Genomic DNA, 23,400 nt, shown 5'->3' on the forward strand with positions numbered 1-23,400 from the left:
GGGAGGGGCCGGGGGCGGGGCCGACCGCCTCATTTGCATGAAGCCGGCCCGCGACCCTCCCGGCCGCTATATAAGAGCGCCACCCCGCGCTGGGCGCCCACAATCCGCTCTGCGCTCATCTTAGACGGCGCCGCCGAAGCCCCGCCGGTAAGTCTCCCGCGCAGCTCCTCTCACAGCCGCGCGGAAGGGAGCGCTCGCCGCGTAGCGCCTTTGCCCGACGGGACGGGCCCGAGCAGGGAGGAGGAGACGGCAAAGACCCCGCAAGTCTCTCCTCCGCGCCGCCACCTCCAGGGTCCCTAGACTGAGGCTCCATAGGATACTTCTAAGCAGAGGTTGGATGGCCACCTGTCATGTATGATCTAGGAGAAATTCCTGCATTGTAGGGGGTTGTACCCTCGGGTTCCCATTCAACTCTGTGATTCCGTAAGACAGAGCAAATCCATCCCTTTGAACCGCTTTTCATGCTCAACTCCCTCCAGCCTCACGCTGGCAAGGGAAGCGAGTGTCCCTGGGCGTGCACAGGATGCGCAAGATGTTTAGTGTTCATAGATGCCCGCCGACCGTCACCAGAGGGTTTGAGCCCCATGGGATCTACTAATGCAGGGAGATTCCAAAGGTGGCAGCCAGACCCCTTTCTCAAAAGTGAATTTGACTCCAAACGGGACGCGGGGGGGGGGGGGGCTCCCGTCGAGCCATACGTCTGAGCGTGCGCAGAGCGCTTCCATCCCCCCTTTTTTCTGACACTAGCAGGGAGCCTTAGGGGCAGTGGGTGCCCGTCAGTACGTTTTTAAGCTCCCGATCCTCTCCTTTGAAAAACGGCCCTCTGCCGTCGGGGAAGACACGCGCCTCATACGTCTGCAGCCCGCCTCCCTTGCTATAAGCCGCGTGCCGGCCCATTTACCGGCGGGCTACCAAGCGCAATGGCTCCCTGTTACCTCGAGGATCGGTACCTACCCGGGGCTGGGGAGTGCGCTGCGGCGCTCGTGCCCTGCTCGAGGGCTTCCTCACAGGCGTCTGTTTTGGCCCTGGCAGAGAGGGACGTGCCCTTTGGGCTGGCCCAGCAGGGCTCTTCTTGTGTTCTTAAGGCGACCGGCTTTTCTTGAGCGGCTCCCGCCCGTCGAACATTTCCCATTGCCCAACCCTGCAGGGCGCGGTGGGGCGTCGCGCGTTTCGGGCTCCGCGTGGCCGCGGCGCGGAGGACAAACAGCGGCTTCTCTATTCTGCGGTACCGCTGCCCCCCGCCCCCCCCCCCCGCGGTCTGCAGCCTCTGATTTTCCAGACGCAGGTGGGTTTTCCCCAGAGGGTGGTGAGGCAAAGGGGTGTCCTCCAAAAGCTGTTGGACTCTCATCAGCGCCTGAGCCTCAAGTAGTCAAGGATGATGGGAGATGTAGTTCAGCGGTGAAGGCGGGCACCACGTTGGCTACCGCTGGGCCAGAGGGGGGGGGAATATCACTCCCCGCTTTTAATGCCGTTGGTCGCGCGTCCTGATCGCCAAAATGCCCGATTTCCTCTTAAATTTTGACTGTTTGCTACCTGCGCTAACTTGAAGGATGGGGGCAGATGTGCATCACAGAGCATATGTGAGCAGGAAGGGTTAATTTCGAGTTGTCATCTGCCACCGACCCGCTGCTACTTGGATGTAAATGAGCACACACACACACACACTTTTTTGTGTTAGGTCCTCTCTCCCCCCCCCCCCGCCAAGAACCCTGGGAACTGCAGTTTATCACTGTTACATATCCCAGTGCCCTTATCAAGCTACAGTTTCCAGGATTCTTTGGGAGAAGCTGCACACGTGCTTTAAATGTCCAGCAAGGATGTGGGAGATCTGAGTAGCTGACCTCTGCTGTTTGCTACTTTTTTCATCCCACTCTAGTTGCGTCTTTCATCACTACAACAACCCTGTGAGGTAGGCGAAACCAAGTGGCAGTGGCTGCCTAAGGCCAGTTGCTGTCATAGCTGGGTGGAGACTTGAACCTCATTTCCCCAGTTCCAGCCCAACTATCACCCCAAACTAGCTCTCAAAATTACAGCGGCTGTCATGTGTCCTGTATATTATTGTGTGCTTCAAGACTAGGGAGGTCAGGTGACATTGGGTTTTTCTTTTTAGCATGAGGGGGCTACGTGATGTGGCACACAATTAAACACACACACACACACACACCCCTTTCCAGTTCCTTTCCCCATAATTTTCCTTATTTCAAAGTCTGAGGTCCTAATCTGATGTTAAAACCATCACACTGACTCTCACAACTCCAGGCACTTCCCAGACCCAGGCTTCCTCTCCAAAAGCGTGGGAAGATGATCAAAAACTTTGTAGGATGCTGGGGAAACAGACAGTGATGGAGCTAAAACCTGTTGTTGCTCCGCAGACATTTCTCAGCCGATTTGAAGGGCCCCCCAACCTTTTGCCACAGAGTAGGTGGGAGTTATTAGCAGGGCTGGGGGCCATGCCTCTTTCTTTGTCCGTGACTGATGGGCGTGACCTCTGTTTTCTTTGACTGGCTGGCCATCTGCCCAGGCTGCCTGCTGAAGTTTGTATTTTTCAGCTAACCTACCTTGCAGGGCTGTTAAGTTTGTTTGTTTTGGGCTTTTTAAAGGGAGACACACCTCAAGCTCTTTGGAGTAAAGGTGGCATAAGAGTTAAACAGACACTTGCCCTCTTCTGCAAAATCTCTCCAAGTCGCATCAGATTGCTGCAAAGTTTGTGCGCCACCCTCCAAACTCTGCCAAGCCGTCGCAGGATTCCAGGGGGTTTCAGGCGCTCACCCCGGGTTGGGTTTCCGTTGGGAAATCGAGGCACAGCGGTGCCTTTAAGAAATATAGTTTATTGTACACATATTTATACCTGGGTCTACTGTGGAGAGTTTGGAGCAGTGTTTCTCAACCTGTGGGTCCCCAGATATTGTTGGACTACAATTCCCATCATTCCTAGCCACCATGACCAGTGGTCAGGGATGATGGGAGTTGTAGTCCAACATTTCTAGGGACCCACAGGTTGAGAACCGCTGGTTGGAGTATTACGGTACATCTCAATAGGGTCTCGTTCCCCAGAGCAGTGCAGCACCTGAGTCCAAGGCATTCTGCCTGCCATCTCTGTGACTCTGTCTCTGCCTGCCAAGATGATCCTTCCTGCCTGGCCTCTGCCTGGAATCTGGCCCACTTTCGTTCTTCCCAAGAACCGCTGCTCCAAACAGCTCCTCCCTCTGTCTTGCTCACTCCTTCTCCAGACCTGTTTCTTAAATCACAACATTTTTTCCGTGTCACATCACGCACCCTTGCTCCCATCACTTTGGCAACCTCCTCCCCTCACCAAGCTTGCCTGCTTGGTTGATGGTTTCCACTGAAGGGTTAATGACGTGCTTCTATGACTTTTGTCTTCTATCTTCCCAGGCATCTTCCCTTCAGTACTCCCAAATATTATCTAAATTCCACCATGTATTTTCTTCTAACATTCACTAACACTGACAGTTTTGGGTGCCCTTTGCACACCAAACTCTGTTATCCCAGATTTGCAACAGTATTTTAGATGGGCCAAATTAGCCCACTTGAGACTTAAAGGGTATCTGCGCATGGGTCCAAAGGCACATGAGGCCTCAGCAGGTCTGGATCTGGACAGCATTTGACTCACCTTTCACCTCTGTCTTGCAGGTATCCTGCCTCAGAATGACGCTCTTTGATGGCATCTATCCCTTTTACCCCCAACCCAGGAAGCCCTTTGTCTTTGATGTGGATACCATCGTTGTAATTATTGTCTTCCTTGTAATTGCCTTCAGCTTCCTGCTCATCCTTCCTGGAATTCGTGGCAGAGCGGTGAGTACTGTTATTGAAGGAGGACCAAATCTTAGTAGTAGATCATCTGCTTTCCTAGAAGGTGGTCCCAGGTTCGCTTCCTGGCTTCTCCTAGTTTGGCTCAGAAGGAGTCACGCCTGAAAATGCTGGGGAGCTGCTGCCAACCAGTGTTGATAATACGGGGTCAGAGTGTTGTTGCCATCCATCTGTGAGGAGTGAGCCTTCAGGGGTGAAATCAAACCAGAGACCAACGCAGGAGAGACATGTTTTGTTGCATCCAGTCGTGCTGGTACAGGCGCACCATGATGTTTCTTCTCACTGCACTCCTCCCGGTGATCGTTCCTCCCCTGGACAAAAGGCAGCCCCCTGTGTCGCCCTTTGTGCTCGGAAGAGCATATTATTGATCCCTGCAATGAAACGGCAATACGTTTGCATTCATTTTGAATGAAAAGCAGCCTCGGGAGGCTGCGATTTTGAGCAAAGGAGAGGTGGTACCCGACTTTGCTGTTAGAAGGAATTAGTATTTAAAAAGAAAAGGCCTTTGGAGCTGTGTTCACAACCTGTTGTGCATAGCACCATCTCCGTACGACGACACAACGATCTTCAGTTATTTGGCAGTGTGTGGGTGTGCCTGTCTTTGTGTGCAAAGCCATAAAACCACAGAGACTTGCAGCTGCATGATGCAACTGTGAGTGAATGTTTATGCAGGAAAGGAAAGGGAGTGATCAGCGCTAGATTTAGGGTGGTGCGGGAGGTTTCTCACACAGGGTGCTGCGCTGAGGGGGTGCATAATAATAATAATAATTAATAATGCAGTCATACCTCGGGTTAAATATGCTTCAGGTTGAGCGCTTTCTGGTTGCGCCGCTTACGCATGCGCAGATGGTCAAAATGACGTCACGCACATGCACAGAAGTGGTGACCTGCGCGGGTTACATTCGCTTCAGGATGCGAATGGGGATCTGGAACGGATCCCATTCGTATCTAGAGGTACCACTGTAATACGGATAGCTGCTGAGAAGAATCATAAAAAAGCAACTGTACCAAAAGGAATTATGGTGAAAATAAATACTTAGGAGGAAAGCGCCAAATCTCGCTCAGGGTGCCAGATTATCGAAGTCCACCCTGGGGGTGGCAGGCTCAGTGGCAGTCTCCACAGTGGTTAGAGCCAGAATACAAAGGTATGATGTCACATTCTTAAAATGGAAAGGAAACATTAAAAAATAAAATCCTGGTAGTTTTATCAACCTTTTCAGGAGTACATTTCCTTCCCCGTCCCCCACCCTAAAAGAACTGGCATGGTGTATTCACAGGAGTTTGACCACCAGGGGGAGACAGACACTGTGCTATGCTGTGTGTTTATTATTACTGTGATTTTAGAACTACATTTCTATCCTGCCTTTTCCTCCAAAGATCTCAAGGCAGCAGGTGCGAAAGGCTCTCCCTTCTCCTCTGCTCTATCCTCACCCCAGCCCTGTGAAGTAGACCAGACTGAGAGATAGTGACTGAGATTTGTAGCCAAGTGGGATTTGAACCCAGGTCCAGCCTTAATTCAACACTCTTAATTCAGCATCCTACTGTCATGAAGCTGGTGGGGGCTGTGTTTAACCATCTCCTCTCCCCTGCTGCATTTTCCTGATCTCACCCCCCCAGTCCCACCCCTTAAACTCACAGAAGGGGGGGGATGCAGGTATCAGTATCATGTCTGCCTATATTCCAGGACATGATGAACAGGTCGACAGCACCCAGATACACATATCTTACCCCTGTGTAGAGAGAACTGTAAAAAGGTCAAGGTAAAGGGACCCCTGACCATTAGGTCCAGTCGTGACCGATTCTGGGGTTGTGGCGCTCATCTCGCTTTATTGGCTGAGGGAGCTGGCGTACAGCTTCCGTGTCATGTGGCCAGCATGACTAAGCTGCTTCTGGCGAACCAGAGCAGCGCATGGAAACGCTGTTTACCTTCCCGCCAGAGCGGTACCTATTTATCTACTTGCACTTTGACGTGCTTTCGAACTGCTAGGTGGGCAGGAGCAGGGACTGAACAATGAGAGCTCACCCGTCACGGGGATTCAAACTGCTGACCTTCTGATCGGCAAGTCCTAGGCTCTGTGGTTTAACCCACAGCGCCACCCGCATCCCAGAGGGAACTGTACTGGCTGTCAAATAGCTATGGGCCCATATTCAGGGTGGCTTAGGACCGGGTTACTTTAAAGGCCGCCTGCCCCTGTATGGATAGACCTTTGAGATCCCTCCGACACTTTGCAATGCACCTTGCAAACCATTATAGGGTGGGGACCCCCAAAGAGGGACTTTTCTTCTGTTGCCCCAGTACTGTGGAATGCCCTCCCTTCTGCCATACATGAAGCAGCAGCTGTCAGTTCCTTCAGGCATCTTTTTGCCCAGATCCTCTTTGATCCCTAAGATTGGACCCCATTTTACGTGCCTGAATTCTCTTGATCGCTTGCTTTATTTGCTTTTAGATGGTTTTTATTCTGTGTTATTAGTTTGTTTCAATGGAGGTTGTACTTGCTGTGCATGGCTTAGTGGTGTGTTTTTCTGAAATATGTAGCAGTTTGGAACTGCTTATAATTAATTAATTAGCAGCTGGGGGAGGGGGAGTTTAGTTCAGGGAAACACAGACCCTGCTGATGCTGCTCAGTTAAAAAACCGAACTCTCTCCCAAAACTGTTGCTTTAAAGCAGCGATGCAGAGCCACCAGTTCATGGGCCAGATATGGCCCCTGGAACATTCCCACCCGGCCCCTTGCAAACCCTCCTCCCCACCCCCACGGCAAGTAGGGCTGGGTGGCGGCAGGAGCGGGGTGGAAGGGAGATGAAATTGTAACCCAAGTGAAAAGCAAACCCTCTTTCCCCCTTTGACTTTCTGTTCTCTTTTGCTGGCAGAGACTGTACTGGCTTTTCCGGGTCATCGCAAGCCTTTTTATCGGAGGGGTCATCGTTGGTGAGTCCCCTTCTCCATCTAACCTCAGCAAACCTCTCCGTCTTTGGCCTTCGCTTGTGCTCACATCCATGCTGTACATTTAAAGTCCCCTCCCCCGAAAGAGTCCTGGGAACTGTAGTATGTTCAGGCTGCTGGGAATTGCAGTTTTGCACAGGGTAAAACAGTCATTTCCCAGGATTCTTTGTGAGAAGCCGTGTGCCTTAAAAGCGTGGTGTCGACCTGACCCACATTTGCAAACCTCTGCTGCTAATCTGTGACTGCAGAGAGGGGTGGCGTGTGGAACTAAAGGGGTAAATTCTGGGGAACTGCCATCCCAAAAGAAGGCTGGCAACACTCTCCTGCGCCCGACACTCACAGAGACTTTCCTCACCTTTGCAGCTGTCCACTTCACCTCTGACTGGGAAAGGGCACAGGGAACAGCGATCACCACCTACAAGTCTTTCAGCCCAGCTAAGGTCCATGCAGAGATTGGGCTGCACGTCGGTCTGGCAGGACTCAACGTCACTCTAGTTGGTGAGTCTGGGGTGCCAACACGGCAGGGGGGGGGAGTCCTAACAGCGTGTTTCCAGATGTGCCCCAACATTTCACAGTCCTCTCAGTTCCAGCTACAGTATTTACGGGACCGCCTCTCCTGGTATGCCCCGCAGAGGACCTTAAGGTCCATGAATAACCATAGTTTAGAGGTCCAGGTGCCATGTCTGGGGGGGTGACAAGAAGGCACCCCACGGCGGTGTGAGCAGCCATCGCGCTGCTGCAGCCCCATGTGGAGGATCCTCTGTTCTTGGCTGCAACCATGAGCAGAGGATCCCAGCGCTGGTGGCAAACCACTATATACAGCGCATGTGCGGCGTTGCACGCATGCGCTGTACGTAGTGACGCCACACATGCGCTGTACATAGCGGTTTGCCGCCGGCACCGCTCCAACGCCATACAGACGGTGTTGGGATCCCTCTGTCGCCGCTACAGCCGCATGAGAGGATCCCCGCACCCTCCGTATGGCGCTGGAGCGGCAGTAAACCGCTATGTACAGCGCATGTGCACCGTCGCTACGTACGACGCATGCATCGTACGTAGCAACGCCACACATGCGCCCTACGTAGTGACGTCCCGCCCTGGGTGTCACGATGCCTTCATTTGCCCCTGGCTACCGCTTCACAAACCCAGCCCTTCCTTGGACACTAACCAATCTTGCCTCTGCAGGAAGCCCCGTGGAACAGCTCAATGAAACGATCAACTACAACGAGCATTTCTCCTGGTGGTTTGGGGCAAACTATGACAACGACTTCGACGAAGGCTTGGAGCACGGCCTGCCCAGCCCCATCCTCTACGTGGCAGAAAAGTTCACCGGGGACAGCCCCTGCGGCCTCCATCACCTCTACAGAATGGCAGGCCACTATGCGTCAGCCACCCTGTGGTGAGTGGGCCTCGCCAGGCTCCTGAACGGGGGGCGGGGGGGGAGACCTCACTGCCTTCCCCCAACCTTGCTTCCCCCAGACATCTTGGGACTCCAAAAGGGATGGGGGGGAACTATTTGCAGGACCATCGGGGGGGGGCACTGGGGTGAGGAAGGCCAACTCACTGGTAGGCTCTGCTTCCAGGGCTTCAGACCTTTCCAAAAGCTGCTTAGCTGAGTTTTTGGGTGGAGATGCTGCGAATTGAGGCCTGTTTCCAAGGTGGCGTCAAGTCTAAAGTCATTTAGCCATGAAATGTTTTGCACCAGTGGGATGTTGTTGTGCAGGATAATGCATGAGAACATAAGAAGGGCCCTGCAGGATCAGGCCCCTGGCCCATCTAGTCTAGCATCCTGTTCTCTCTCAGACGCCTGAGAGAAACCTGCAAACAGGCCCCAATCCCACGAGCCCTCTCCCCTCCTTAGGTTCCCAGCAACTGAAAGTATTATTTGTTGCATTTATATCCCAACTTTCTCTCTGTGAAGCTCTGGGTGGCTTCCATAGTTCTCCCCCTCCCCCATTTAATCCTCACATCAACCCTGCAAGGTAGGGTAGGCTGAGAGGCAGTGAGTGGCCCAAGGTCACCCATGGAGCTTCATGGCCCAGTGGGGATTCGAACCCTGGCCTCCCAGCCCCTAGTCTGACACTCTAACTGTTAACCACTGGCTCCTGTTCAGAATTCGGAAGCTCTACTGCTTCTATCCGTGGAGGCACAGCACAGCCACTGTGGCTGGGAGCCATCAAGAGCCCCCTTCTCCTCCTCAAATTTGGCCCGTCCTCTTTCAAAGCCATCCAAGTTGGTGGCCGTCACTGCTGCCTCCTGCAGCAGTGAGTTTCATAGTTTAACCATGCACTGCATGAATAATAATAATTTATTATTTGTACCCCACCCATCTGGCTGGGTCTCCCCAGCCACTCTGGGCGGCCTCCAACAAAGATTAAAAATACATTAAAATGTCACACATTAAAAACTTCCCTGAACAGGGCTGCCTTCAGATCTCTTCTAAATGTCAGGTAGTTGTTTATCTCTTTGACATCTGATGGGAGGGCGTTCCACTGGGCAGGTGCCACTACTGAGAAGGCCCTCTGCCTGGTTCCCTGTAGCTTGGCTTCTTGCAGTGAGGGAACCGCCAGAAGGCCCACAGCGCTGGACCTCAGCGTCTGGGCAGGATGATGGGGGTGGAGACGCTCCTTCAGGTATACTGGGCCAAGGCCGTTTAGGGCTTTAAAGGTCAGCACCAACACTTTGAATTGTGCTCAGAAACATACTGGGAGCCAATGTAGGTCTTTCAAGACCGGTGTTATGTGGTCCCGGCGGCCACTCCCAGTCACCAGTCTAGCTGCCGCATTCTGGATTAGTTTTAGTTTCTGGGTCACCTTCAAAGGTAGCCCCACATAGAGCGCATAGCAGCAGTCCAAGCGGGAGATAACCAGAGCATGCACCACTCTGGTGAGACGGTCTGTGGGCAGGTAGGGTCTCATCCTGCGTACCAGATGGAGCTGGTAGACAGCTGCCCTGGACACAGAATTGACCTGCGCCTCCATGAACAGCTGTGAGTCCAAAATGACTCCCAGGCTGCGCACCTGGTTCTTCAGGGGCACAGTTCCCCATTCAGGACCAGGGAGTCCTCCACACCAGCCCACCCCCCGTCCCCCCAAAACAGTACTTCTGTCTTGTCAGGATTCAACCTCAATCCATTAGCCGCCATCCATTCTCCAACCAGGCACTTGCTCAGGAAGAAGGCCTTCCCTTTTGCCTGCCCCCTGAATCTCCCAACATTCAGCTTTGGGTTGCCAGTCGTTTTGTGGCACAATGGATTGTGCCGAGAATTCCCTCTACCTCAGATGCTGCGTTGGGTTTTCTCTGTTCCGCAGCGTGAAAACCCTCCCCTCCCCATGCAGCCCCTAAACCGGTTGACCTTCTGCCCGTGGAGTGGGTCTCTTCTCCTCTGAGCTGCAATAAATGGCGAGTGCTTTGTCTCTTCCATGCAGGGTTGCCTTCTGCGCCTGGCTGGTCTCCAACATGCTCTTCTCCATGCCGGTCCCCGTCTATGGCGGCTACATGACCCTCGTCACAGGCGGCTTCCTCATCTTTGCTCTGCTCTCTTTCTCCACCGGGAGGAGTGCTTCCTGCGTCATCCAGTTCGGCCCCACCTCCTTGCAGCTCGCCTATGGCGCATCCTTCTGGCTGACGCTGGCCACAGGTGAGCTTATCCTAAGGTTAACAGATGTTTTTCCAATGAATCCAGGGACACCTTTCAACTTCAATGGATTTTGGATGGGGATTGGTTTGTAAATCCAGGGACTGTCCCCAGGAAATGGGGACGTCTCGTAACCTGAGCTTATCTTCAGTGGCTGGGGTTCAGAGCAACCTCTGCCTCTCCCCCAAACAAGCCCCTGCTGCCTGATTTCTCACTGATGACCAGTCCAGGGGGAGGCTCTGCTGCCATTTTCCTCCTCAATCTGTGTTGCCCCACTTGGTGTGAGGCAGCAGTGTGGCAGGTGGCGGTGCTGTGTGTGGCGGTGAGCTCAGCAGGATCCCACCTTCATCGCCAGTGAAATATACTCAGAGTCGAGTGGATTTCATGCTCTTTATTCAGCTCATAGTGGTGAGGAGGAATGGAAGTTCCCCCAGAATGTCTGCTTTATATTCATTATTTACACAATGGGCCCCATGTGATTGGCTAATTCCGGGATTCTCCTGTAGGCCAATCAGGTTGCGGATTCACTTCCACCTCGAGCTGGATTGGGTGGCTCCTGTGGACCAATCAGACTGCTGCATTTTGGATCCTATTCAACTCAGTACATAACAGAGGAGGAGGCAAAGCAATAATATATATATATATTAATGAGTTGTCTCTGCCAGCCATGTGTTCTGACTTCCACCCTACCAGTCCCAAAGGGTAACAGCATCCTCCACGGTGTGAACCTCACCACCAAGTGGGTATTTGGACCCAAGCCACCCTAGTCCGACTCTAACCACTGCACCACACTGAATGGTATAGGAATTGTGCACCCTACAGCATGTGTGCACCATTCCATCACTGAATTGAGAATGACACAAGTAGCGCTGGACCAGTGTTGGTTGCTGTCACCATGGACCATGCAGATGGTCTCTTGTGAGTCTACTTGCACATGTAGTTATTTGGATGGGCACCATATTGTTGCACAGAGCTCTGGATGGGGGATCCTTGCAGAGAATTCATGGTTGTCTGTTGGCACATAAAACTCCGTGTTTATTATCTTGGGGGGAACTATTACCAAGTATAGACTGTCAACCATTGGAAGTGAATACTGGGGATCAAAGAATTAACATATAAAGAGCACAAGGTATCCAGGCAAGCAAAATAATAATAATGATCAGAGTTCCAAGCAAAAGTGCTTGAGAAGGGTACAAAGCTGGTTAGGGGGAGATGTTATGGAAGGCCTGGAGGAACTTCATTTGAGCCTGAGGTTCCCCACCCGCTGCTCTACAAACTCTCAACTTTATTAAACTGAGCATGAAAACAAGCATGGATGCATCAAATCTGCCATTCCGGCTTCCTTCCTCGCCAGCAACCAAGTCTGTCTTTGGTTCACTAACTGACTGTCCGTCTCTGTGTTTTCCAGGGCTGCTCTGCTTCCTGATCGGAGCTGTGGTGATAACGCTTCACTATACCTGCCCCAACCTCCTAAAAGCCTTCTTTGACCTGTGCGAGGATGAAGAGGAGGAAGAGGGGATGCTGGGAGAAGTGTACATTAACCCCCACTATGCTCGAACGAAGGCAGCTCCTTTGCCAGCCAATTTGAGGCTGACCATCATGGACAGCTAGAGCGAAGCTTGTGGTGGGACCTTCTGGACAGGGACATTGCTTGTGATCTGCCCTGGCATAGCCAGTAGAGAAGAATGACTCTATCCTATGCACTGATCCTGAAAAGGGGCAGCTGGAAGCTGGGCTTCTTCGCTGCCCACAGCCTTCGGCAGCTGCAGTTCAGCAGCCTTGTTTTTATTAAGTCTGGAGAACAACTAGAAAGCACTTTGCTTGTTTTGTTTGGGTAATGCCTCCAACCAGTGGTGGCTGATGCCCAGTGAGACTGGTAAGGGTGGGAAGCAGGGGAGTCTGCAGTAGAGCCAAAGCTAATGTTAGGCAAAGCCAACTGCTTCCATGCCAAGTCCCAAAGACAACCGTGAGGCCGGGAGCTGGTTGTTGTTCCTTGAGGTGGATGGGCAGGGGGACCCAGCCGAGAGCAAACTTCAGTTGAAGTAGTGTCCCTTTTGCCCTGATGGGTCCATCTCCATGGCCACCAACCAAGGGATGAGCATGGAGAAGTTACAGGCAGAGGACAATTGAGTCCAGAAGAGGAGGCAGGCTGCAGGGAAGGGTTCTGTTAAGCTAGTGCTGTTAGGTGAATGGACAAGACGCCGAATACTTGCTGGCTGGGGTCAGTGGGAGATCTGTAGTTCAGCAGCAACTGGAGGGCCAAAGATTTCCCACCCCTTGTGCAGCCCCTCACCTGAGCAACAAAAATTTATTGGAAAATGTGCCTAAACCAACGTATATAAAGCAGGTGTTGCTGTTTTGCTCTCTGCCTTGGTGGGAGACAAAACCCACCAAGCTGAATGTCAGAAGTAGCTCTCAAGTCTCACACAGGATGCGGAACTGAACCCTCTTGCACCTTGACTGATTCCTAAGCATCTCAGCCTTGGGCACGGCTCTCTTTTAGCAGCAACCACCATGTAGCACTTCAAAAGCAGTGAGTACATCCAAGGAAAGGCCCTTTCGGAGCTCGTTGATGTTACATTTTGTGTTTGTGTAGTAAACTGACTTGTTAATAAAATTGTAAAAGCCATTTGTTTTGCATGCCAATGTGTCTGGGTGAAGCATCATGAGGTTTGTACCTTGGAAATATTTGCACCAGTGCTTCTGTTTTGATACTCAATTGGAGCGTTTTTGTTCATTCTAGCCTTCCCCAAAATGTAGTCCGAAACGCACAGAGGGCACCAGGTTGGGGAAGGCTGGTTTCTACCCAGCCTGAGTAGCCTGTGGCCATTCTGACATTACTGAATTCCAACTCCCATCAGCCCTAGCCAGCAGAGCCCAATGGTCAGGGGAAATGGAATATGTCGTTCAAGCATTTAGAAGGCCACAGGTTTTCCACTTGTGGTTTATAAAGTACTATTCCTGATTCAATTATGTATAGTTTGCAGAGGCATAGCAAGGTCAGGTGCTACCCGGTGTGGAAATTTTTTTGTCACCCGCCCCCCCATCAGCGGCTCGGGGTAGGCTTGGGAGTTGTGGGCGGGTGGTGCGCCCAATGTCACCCCCCCCCCAGGGATGACACCCAGGGTGATCTGCCCCCCACCCCTCTTCCTACGCCTTTGATGGTCAAGCTGGGTCAACTGGACTTGGGTTACTTTAAACCAGGGTTAGCCAACCTGGTGCCAGCTAGGTGTTTGGCCACAACTCCCCCAATCTGTGGCCAGTGGCTAGGCTGCCTGAGGCTGATGGGAATTAAGAGTCCACAGTAGCTGGAGGCCACCAGGCTGGCTCTCCTGGCTTTCTGAAGTACGTTAAGATTATGTGCACCACTGCAGTGGTTGTGGCTAAAGCGTTGGCATGGGAGAGCAGGACAGCCTTGGCTTTGCCTGCTGCTTTGGATTTCTTCTCCTTAAGCACCGCAGCTTCTGCTAGATCAAATGGGGGGGGGGGGACTTTGGCTCTCTGGATGTTATTGAACTACAACTCCCATAACTCCTAGCTTTTGAGCATGCTTGCCGGGGTTGATGAGAGTGGTAGTTCAGCAACATACGGAGGACCAAAGATTCCCCAAACCTTTGCTGGATCTTCTGCAGAGGTTCTCAACTACATTCCACACATGCACCTGAATTTTCACTTCAAACAAGGCAAGGAGGAAGGTTCACCAAGGGAAGAAGAGGTATCTGGGGTGATCAAGGGCAACCAAGTTTTCTGCTTGATCCTCTGCTCTGTCTGAGCCATCAAGGCAGCTGTGGCATGACTTCCAGCAAGGCTCAGATATCTCTCAGGAGCAGCAGTAGGGCGGGGACGTGTGGCTCTCTAGGTGATGCTAGACTACGACATCCAGTGTCTCGACTATTGACCAGTCCCACCAGTCCAACAATATCTGGAGGCCCACAGGTTCCCCCTCACTACTCGGGTATCAAGGTGTCTCTTGGACACATGGTTGGGATTTCCTATTATGCTTGCCAATAGCTCAGTAGCAGGACATCTGATTTGCAGGCAGAAGGTCCCAGGTTCAACCCCTGGAATTGGCAGTTAGGGCTGGGAAAGCCCCCTGCCTAAAGCCTAGGAGAGCCACTGCCAGTCACAATAGACATTAGTGAGATAGATGGTCCAGTGATCTGATTTGGTATAAGGTACAGTACTGTAGCTTCCTATATAAGAAGGGAATGAAATGTGGGAATGGCTCTGGCCTTCGGTTATGATACACTGAGCCAGGGTGGAGCAGAAGCAAGAAGGAGAAGTGATCATTGGCCCGCCATACCTGAGAACATCCTGGGAAACAGGAGAGACCTTGAGGGTCTCTTAGCTGCATGCAGAGCAGGACTATTGGGGTGCATTGCCAACCAAAGCGGCGACTGACTTTGTGGCCTATTGTATATTACTCAAGCAGTAAAGCAGTGCAACTCTTATCAAATGATGCATATGCAAATAAAGAAATATTAGGACCTATTACTTTAAATATGGAAGTGCACACGGGAGCAGTTGGAATCTCGCATGGAAAACATCCACAAAGCACCCATTAGAGGTCTGCAGTGCAGGTTAAGGGATTCAAGTGTAGAATTATTGGGGGGTATTTAATCTGTTTACTTGCGCTGCATCATGGGATCTGAAAGCTGTTGTCAGCAAGCAGACCAATGACTCCTAGTTTCATGGCTGCAGAGGAGAAATATGAAAGATACCCTGACTGAGGAGGCACTGGCAGAGATGGGTGAGGTACCTGAACCTACCCATCTGACCACCCACTGCCTGGGTCATTGGGCCATCTATGGTTCCAGACAGGAGTGCCTGGCGTGCTCTGGTCCATGGGGTCACGAAGAGTCGGACACGACTAAACGACTAAACAACAACAACAACATGGTTCCATTGCTAGGGTTTGTCTCCCAAATAGGTGTCTCATGTCCTCCAGAAATGGCCCTTCTTTGCTCTGCAGACCAGTCCATTCTGTCAACAGCAGCTGTCAACAACTTAGAAAAGACTGGTTGAAATGCAGTACAGTGGTACCTTGGGTTAAGAACTTAATTCACTCTGGAGGTCTGTTCTTAACCTGAAACTGGTCTTAACCTGAAGCACCACTTTAGCTAACGGGGCCTCCCGCTGCCACTGCACTGCCGCTGCATGATTTCTCTTTTCATCCTGAAGCAAGGTTCTTAACCCGAGGTAATATTTTTGGGTTAGCGGAGTCTGTAACCTGAAGCGTATAACCTGAGGTACCACTGTACTCTCTTTCGCAGATGTGAAACCTCCATATCTCCTTGGACTGCAGCACCTATCAGTCCCAGAGAGCATAGCCAATAATTGGGGATGGTGAGAGTTGTAGCCCAATCACATCTGGTTCTCCATCCCTTTCTGAGCTAGTCCTTCTGTGGCTGCTTGCTTTCTGCTGCTGCACACAGTGATGCACTGCGGACTGAAAATAATCCTCTCACCTGTGCAAAGAGAGACATTTATTCATCATGCCTCCTCCACCAGCCGCTGCAGCACAAGGAAATGCCAGGAATTTTCTATACAGTCAATACAGTACTTGGTTCTTCAGAGAAGGGGGGGGGGGAGGTCAGTATTAGGATTACAGTTATAAATTTGATATTTTACACCACAGTTCTGGTATTCTTGATGCTTTCATTGGGAACAGCCCTTCAGGAGCTCCCTTTCCCCCAAGTCTGTGGTGTTTTCCTCAGTTCATCCATTTAAATGTATTTTGCCAGGTACTTTGTGAAGAAAGGTATTTCCTGTAACGAAAAACACAGGCATCAGTAGCTTACACTTCAACATAATAGAAAGCAAACTGGCCTTGCCCAGTGATGAGAGAAGAATATAGCTATTCCATCACCACCTTGGACATCTAAAGTGGGTTTTGCCCCCTCCTGGGCTGTGTGGGCTCCCTGACTTGCTCTGCTTATGGAAGGAAGTGATATGATCTCATCCTTTTAGTAAGTCAGCCAATGTTAGAAGGATGACAGCCACCCTTCTGAAGCCTTCAGGTAAATAAAAGGTAAAAGGACCCCTGACCATTAGGTCCAGTCACGGACGACTCTGGGGTTGTGGCGCTCATCTCGCTTTATTGGCCAAGGTAGCCGGTGTACAGCTTCCGGGTCATGTGCCCAGCATGACTAAGCCACTTCTGGCGAACCAGAGCAGTGCACGGAAACGCTGTTTACCTTCCCACCGGAGTGGTACCTATTTATCTACTTGCACTTGACATGCTTTCGAACTGCTAGGTTGGCAGGAGCTGGGACCAAGCAATGGGAGCTCACCCTGTTGCAGGGATTCGAACCGCCGACCTTCTGATCGGCAAGCCCTAGGCTCTGTGGTTTAGACCACAGCGCCACCCGTGTCCCCTTCAGGTAAATAGATGACATCAAATTGTTGCACTGAAATGGGGTTTATTACATTAAGACCTCTCTGGTAGTGGACCTACCTAGACCAGAGAGTGATGAGCAACAAGGATCTGGTGATCCCTGAGATGGGGTTCAGGACCTTGGAGAGCTCTCTAGCCCAAGCAGGAGATGTTGTGCAACAAAGCCAAACTGCATTAAAGGGAGAGGGGTTCTGGTACCAGCCCACAAGAAATAGCTGGAGGAACCTAGGAAGCACTGACTCCACCCATCTGATAAACTTGGAAGAGGCAAGGATTTGGCCTGATAGTCAAATCCCCGCTCCAGGATGCAATTAAATCCCAGTGTCAGAAAAGGAGCTCTCTCTTCACCAGAGCTATCTCTACCACCACTGGTGCCAGCAGGATCCTTGCCATGCTGGTCTGCTCCCTACAGGAGGAGGAGGACCAAGGGAAACACATTGAGAAGGCGTTAATATATAAAATACAGACACCGACTTTATTCCTTTCCTACAAATTCCTTACGTAGTTTCCTCTGATGGCTGCAATGCAACACACAAGTGTTTGCAACCAGTGCTTTTTTTTCTGGAGGGACGCAGGGGTATGCATACCCCTAAACATTCTGTGAATCTCTGTACTTTTGTCCATTTACTGTATTTATTTTCCCTGATTTGAACTATAAAATGGCAATTTTCTTGAGTAAAAATGAGAGTACTCCTAAACACTTTTAAAGAAAAAGACCACTGTCTGCAACACACAATTGTCTGAGCACAGTTAGCTAACTCAAACATGGACCACATTTTGTAGGCGGTCCTGTTTTCCAAAATGAGACTAGAATTAGTTGACTCTGCCTGCCATTGGCTCTGGCTCCATCTGGTGCAGCAATCAAATTGCTAGCACATTTGCAAAGCTAGGCAGGGTCAGGTATGGCTTCAAAATGGATTGGGGCCCATGTGTTGAGGTTCCTGCATTGCAGGGGTTGGAGTAAATGACCCTAGGGTGTGGGATGTGAAACACAAGAGCAGTCAAGTACAACATTCCTAGAGTGAACATGTTTACACATGGGGAGGAAAGTTTGTCAAGCCAGCAGGTAAACTTCCTGTTTCCTTCTGGGCTGGGACAGACTTCCTCTGCATGTGACTAGAGGTGGGCGTGGCCTCACCTGCGCAGGTAATGACAAAAGCACAGGGCAGGGTAGCCATCTCTCTCTTTTTGACTACATGCATCGAAGATGCAACATCTGCTTAGCCAAAGATGCTCTCTTGACTTCCAGCCAAGGGAGGACAGAGGGACTGTCTCCTTATGAGATAGTTTCCACGTGTATGTTACTTTTCTAAGCCAAGTCTGCCTTCTGGGATCTGATTGTGAACGGAATGTGAGTAAACTTTTTTTATACTTTTATAGAAGACTGTCGTGTCTTATCTTTTATAAGGGAATAAGGGGGAAATACCAGGACAGTTATTATAGAGGCTTTAGCGAGCCTGAGCAAACGCATCCGCTGTGAGTTTTAAAAAGGGAATGTTACTCTGCTAAATTATGAACTTGTTTACACAAGTTGGAAAGGCTATAATCAAACAATATATCCTCTTCTGCATCCCTGAACATTCCCACATTGGGGTCCCTTCCAACTCTACCATACTATGATCCTATCACTGGCTCTGCTGTGAGCCGCCTAGTCTTCTGTGCCACCAGTCCCACTGGGCACTAGCCACCACATTCATTCCCTTCAGGACATCTAGAGATGATGGTGCTCACCTGGTCATTGGGATCACGCTTCCCTCGGTTCTCCTCCAGCAGCTTCTCTTGCAGGAGCATTTTAAGAAGTTCACTCATCACCAGGTCTTTCATCCCCTCTCTGAAAGCCTTGGGGGTGCTGTTGGTCTCTGAACTTTCTGAGAATGCAGACTGGACATGAGGAGAGCTTAGCATACTCTTCTTCCCCATGAAATGCCCTGAAATGAAACCAATTCTGGTCAGTACAGTGCTGGCCCAATTTTATTTTAATTTTTTTTTTAAGGAGAGCTTTTGTGCACGATGGTTCGAGGGGTCTCACCACGGCCACATCCTCTTCCTTGCTGCTGTTTTCGGCCCATTGACTTGTTTTCTTCATTTGGGCTCAAACAGGGGTATGGGAGTACCTAGGGTTCGTCAAGCTGGGCCCTGCCAAAGGCACATGCCCAGGGTGTGTATGCAAAAATCATGCCTCTCCATTTTGCCTTAGAGTGGGGGCCATCCTTACCAGGGTGCCAGAGATGGAGGCACGCCGACACAGCTCCTTGTCAAGGGCACAAGGAAGCCTAGATACACCTCTGAACAGGGAGAATGGAACCAAGTGCCTAGAAATCTGCAAAGGACAACTCCACGCAATAACATTTTATTGCAGATCCCACCTTTTATTATATGCTATTGAAAATGGATTTTGTTGGATATCATGCATGTGCTCTTTAAAAACAAATGAATGAATAAATAGCCCTGCTTTTTAAAAAAATCACCCCGTCTTTCCACTTTTCCAGGGAGCATGTGGCCATCTCCTTACCAGAATGAAAATTTTCAGAGGAAGGAAGCACTTTTAAGTAACAATCAAGGTGGAGATTTGGACTTCATGACCTGCCCTCTACCTCCATCGCCACACCATGGCAGCCCTGCAAGAGAAACTACGGGGTGTCATAAGGCACTATACTGTCTCTGATGCTATTTAACATTGACATGAAGCCATCAGGAGCAGTGAGGAGGAGATCTGGAGCAAGACGTCATCAGTACACTGATGATACCCAACTTCCATTTCTCAGTAACATCTGAACTGGGAATGGCTGAGCAGGTGCAGGACCAATGTTGGCGTGCAGTGAATAATATTATTCCTGGTGAGGAATAATAAAGTCTGCATCCTGACAGACTGGAGTCTCCAGAAAAGTGGTTTCCAGTCCCAGGAAGTCTGCAAGTTGCCTGCCTTGGGTTGAGTTGCTGTCCCTGACGCATTGGTGCTGTGCCTGGATTCAGCTGCCACTGGAAGCACAGGTGCCCTTGGTGGCTGAAGTACTTTTCCCCAACTTTGGCTTGTAAGACAGCTATGATTGTTTCTGGATCAGGACAGCTCGACCACAGTTGTCCATGCGCAGGTAACCTGGAGATTGGATTCCTGTAATGCGCTTTGTGCAATTGAGGTTGGTCTGGAAGTTTCAGCTGGTGCCGAATGCGGCAGCCAGGTTGCTTGAGGGGCCGAACTCCCGCCATCATGTAACCCTTTGTGGGATTTGCACTGGCTGCACACCTGCTACAAGGTCAAGTTCAAGGCTTGGTACTAGCTTGTAAGACCCTCTGCAGCTCAGGACCAGGTTACTCGAGAGACTGCATTATCCCTTATATATGCAGCAGAGTTCCAGAGTGGTTTGTATCCTGCTTGGTAGGATACTGCCCTGAGACCTGCAGGTATAGGGTGGTATATAAATCAAATCAAATCAAAATAAAATAAACGCAGAGCCGGGCAGTCAGTGTGGCTGCCGTTAGTCTGTGTAACAGCATTCCCGTCAAGGCAAGCAGGCGCCCAATACCTGCACTTTCCAGAAACAACGGAAGACATTTTTGTTCCAACAGCTGGATAAACAGGTCTGTGCCATGGGTATTTACTTCACAATACTTTTTAAAATGTATCTGTTATTTCTTGCATTGTTTTAAACTGTTTTTAGCTGTTCTCGTTGCATTTTGGGGGGCATCCCCTTGGGACGTATGCGTGGAAGGTGATTAATAAACAAATTAATAAAGTTCCAAGCATCACCAGTGGTGAAATATTGCTGCTCTGTTAATTTGTCCATCCTGGACAGAGACTGGATTTTCAACCTGATGCTGAAAGCATTGTTTCCTGACCCTCTGTGCCTGGCTTTCCAAACAACCCCACACCCAAATCAAACCCAGCGCTGCACTAAAGTCTTAAAAACAAAGCAAAACAGCAGTGTATTGATCTGCTGTTTAGTTAAAGGATATGGTGTTAAAATGCAGCACAAAAATCACCACCGCCACTGTAACTTTCAGCCACAGAATCACAGTGCTGCAGGGCAAATCCCATACAATTTTCCTTCTCTCACCCCACAGAGTGACCTACCGGCTTCTTGGTGGCAGGAAGTGCCCCCAGGCTCACCTCACCCCACCCCCATTTGCACAGGTCCTTTAGACTACCCTTCCCCAACCTGGTGCCCTCCAGACGTTTCAGACAGAGGTGCCCTCGATGATGGAAGGAAGTGGGCACATAACTGATCTAGCAGCACAGATTCTACCCACTCTCCCCAAGCCCGCCCCATAACTTTATTATCTTTACACATACGAAAACATTAAACGTTAAAAACTTTCCGATGCAGGGCTGCCTTCAGATGTCGTCTAAAAGACGGACCCAGGTAAGGAGCACAATTTTGCAGCCTCTGCTCCAGTCCTTCGTTGTCCGTCCCCCCCCCCCCCTCCAGACACACACGCAGCCTTTTTTCTGCCAGGATCTTTACTAGCAGGCAAGCATTTCCCACCGTCTGCGTTGGGAAGCTGCCCCCTTGGCAGACCGCCCCCTCCAGCGCCACAGGGAGACGCAGGGGTCGTACCTGTAGCCCAGAGGTTTTCCCGGAGCCGGATGGGTCCGCCGAGCGAGGGCGAGACAGAAAAGGTGGCGAAAAGGAGCAGATAAGCCAAGCTCCCCACTTGTAGGATCCTGCTGGCGAATCCTGCCGCCGCCATGGCTCTCTTTCTGGGCAGCAAGCGGACTTCGACGGACCGACGGGCGGACGCGACGCCCTTGTCTCGCCTCCTCTGACCACTAGGTGGCTCCTCTCCTCCAAGCCTCTTTCCTGGTCTTCGCCCCGCGTGCGCTCCTGCTGTTAAATAGCCCAGCCGTCGGGGCGGGGACTGAGGCGGGGGCAGCGTCACCTTAGCAGCGCTCGCCCAGGGAGGGCTCGCCCTGGACCTGCCTTGTCACGATTTTGCGGCCCAGCGGGACACTTGGGTGCCCCCGGGAGGGTTTGGGGGAAGAAAAGAAGAAGGAATCGGGGCAAGCACGGCTCCCGGACCTATCTGGAACGCCAGGGTCAATCCTGAACCACCCGAAATAACAGAAAGGCATTATCTCTGAGCACCTACAGAGTGCAGAGCGACTGGGTAGCCCTAGGAGACGGGAGGATGTGGTAAAAGCTGCCGTCAAATAAGCCAGGAGAGCTTTCCCTACAAATGCCAGCGAGGCAGAACCCAGACGAAAGCAGATGTCCTGGTGCACTGGCCAAGCAAAGCGGCTTCCTCAGTTCTGGGCAGGTGGCCTCGCCCAGACACTTTCCTCTAGTCAAGTCCCATTGAATCCAGCGAGGCTTACTTCCGAGTATAACCACGTGTGCATGCCAGGGTCAATCAAATGATGGCCATTGCTTGCACACTGGCAGGGTTGGGGGGGGTGTCGGGACCTTCCATGCCTGGGAGCCAGTTCCTAGGGGTTGAGGTCTCCCAAAGTTGATGGGCATTGCCGTTCAAATGTGATCGACGATTATGCGGGGCAGGGCTTACCTTACCCCCCCACCCCCCAATATTTTATTCAAGTTGGCACCCCTGCTTCTATGCAATTGGGCCATTCCCACTACCCATCGCAAACCTGCACTTCCATCTGTTTGAAAACTTTCAAGGGCTAAAAATAAAGTTTGTAAAAAACAAACAGAAGCCTTCCTTTGGGGGATTATAGGGGCAACACTACCCAAAGTGTATAGAAATTTATTCATGTATGCGACTACAGTGGCAGGAATGTTACTTGCCCAAAAATGGAAAGAAGTCCCAGCAAAAGAAAAAAGGATACAAAAATTTATGGAAGATGCAGAAATGGCGAAACTTATGGGAAAAATAAGAAATCAAGGTAACATGCTTTTTTATAAAAGAATGGAAAGGGTTTATGGAATATTTACAAACTGTAAACAGATAAGAACATTGGCAGGATTATTGTAATAACCCGCAGTTTCAAAAGTGTATACATTTAAAGTAGACGAATAACTGAGCAAATTAAGTTAATTTGGCTATGCAGAGAATATAAAAAATAAATTTAAGGAACCGCAGAAAGAGGGGGGGGAGGAAGTTGAGTTTTGAAATGTTAAAAAGATTGTAAAATTGTTGAAATGTATAAAACTGAAAAAGACAATCATATGTGTTGTGGCCCATGCTTTCCTGGACTCCGGCTCACTCCAAATGCAGGACACCTTAGTTGGCAGGCATATCAAGGACAAAGTTGTAAAGTGAGACTTGATGGCAATGATGATAATAGCAGTGGCCATGGAGGATAAATTCCCAGGCAGGCCCCTCCGTTTTCCGCACCTCTTGCCAGAAGCAGCAGCAGGAGAGGCGGAGACAACAGCAGAGCCCGTGGAACTGGGACTGTCTTCCTGGGACTGCCTTTGCTGCCGCCCCTGCCTCTGAAGGGAGGCGAAATGCGGGGCCACCCCCGGGCCCACCAACCGCGGATTCACAGCAGCTTCTGTGCCTTTTAAAAGTACCAGAAATGTGGTCCTCCAGCTGCGTCCTTTTCTTGGGTATTTGCATGCAAATGTTGCAAATCAACACCTTGTTACACTGCGTGCAGACTTCTGGAGAGGGGAAGGGACTCAACAGTTGGATA

At 50.8% G+C, this 23,400-nt stretch overlaps 2 protein-coding genes across 2 annotated transcripts; one reads left to right on the forward strand and one right to left on the reverse strand.

Moving 5' to 3' along the window:
• Window positions 1–25: 25 nt before the first annotated feature.
• DUOXA2 (dual oxidase maturation factor 2) lies at window positions 26–13,037 on the forward strand. The gene is made up of 7 exons (XM_028706431.2): window positions 26–147; window positions 3,652–3,813; window positions 6,699–6,756; window positions 7,135–7,269; window positions 7,957–8,170; window positions 10,200–10,411; window positions 11,817–13,037. The coding sequence occupies exons 2-7, from the start codon at window positions 3,667–3,669 to the stop codon at window positions 12,017–12,019; spliced, it is 969 nt and encodes a 322-aa protein (XP_028562264.2). The 5' UTR covers window positions 26–147; window positions 3,652–3,666; the 3' UTR covers window positions 12,020–13,037.
• A 2,840-nt stretch (window positions 13,038–15,877) lies between these two features.
• NMB (neuromedin B) lies at window positions 15,878–22,174 on the reverse strand. Its single transcript, XM_028706900.2, has 3 exons — window positions 21,362–22,174; window positions 18,537–18,733; window positions 15,878–16,176 (listed from the first exon to the last, which is right to left on the reverse strand). Exons 1-3 carry the CDS (start codon window positions 21,492–21,494, stop codon window positions 16,135–16,137), a joined length of 372 nt encoding a protein of 123 aa, XP_028562733.1. The 5' UTR covers window positions 21,495–22,174; the 3' UTR covers window positions 15,878–16,134.
• Between the last annotated feature and the right edge of the window lie 1,226 nt (window positions 22,175–23,400).

This window comes from Podarcis muralis, chromosome 14 (genome assembly GCF_964188315.1).
Source record: "Podarcis muralis chromosome 14, rPodMur119.hap1.1, whole genome shotgun sequence".
Taxonomy (NCBI): Eukaryota; Metazoa; Chordata; class Lepidosauria; order Squamata; family Lacertidae; genus Podarcis; species Podarcis muralis.

What these genes read in the sequence shown, in the direction of transcription:
- DUOXA2 (XM_028706431.2), top strand. Translation starts at nt 3,667, where the DNA reads ATGACGCTCTTTGATGGCATCTATCCCTTTTACCCCCAACCCAGGAAG. An exon ending in TATGCGTCAGCCACCCTGTG is followed by an intron (nt 8,171 to 10,199) that starts GTGAGTGGGCCT and finishes TCTTCCATGCAG; the next exon opens with GGTTGCCTTCTGCGCCTGGC. An exon ending in CTGGCTGACGCTGGCCACAG is followed by an intron (nt 10,412 to 11,816) that starts GTGAGCTTATCC and finishes TGTGTTTTCCAG; the next exon opens with GGCTGCTCTGCTTCCTGATC.
- NMB (XM_028706900.2), bottom strand. Translation starts at nt 21,494, where the DNA reads ATGGCGGCGGCAGGATTCGCCAGCAGGATCCTACAAGTGGGGAGCTTG. An exon ending in GGAAAACCTCTGGGCTACAG is followed by an intron (nt 18,734 to 21,361) that starts GTACGACCCCTG and finishes GTTTCATTTCAG; the next exon opens with GGCATTTCATGGGGAAGAAG. An exon ending in AGCGTGATCCCAATGACCAG is followed by an intron (nt 16,177 to 18,536) that starts GTGAGCACCATC and finishes TTTTCGTTACAG; the next exon opens with GAAATACCTTTCTTCACAAA.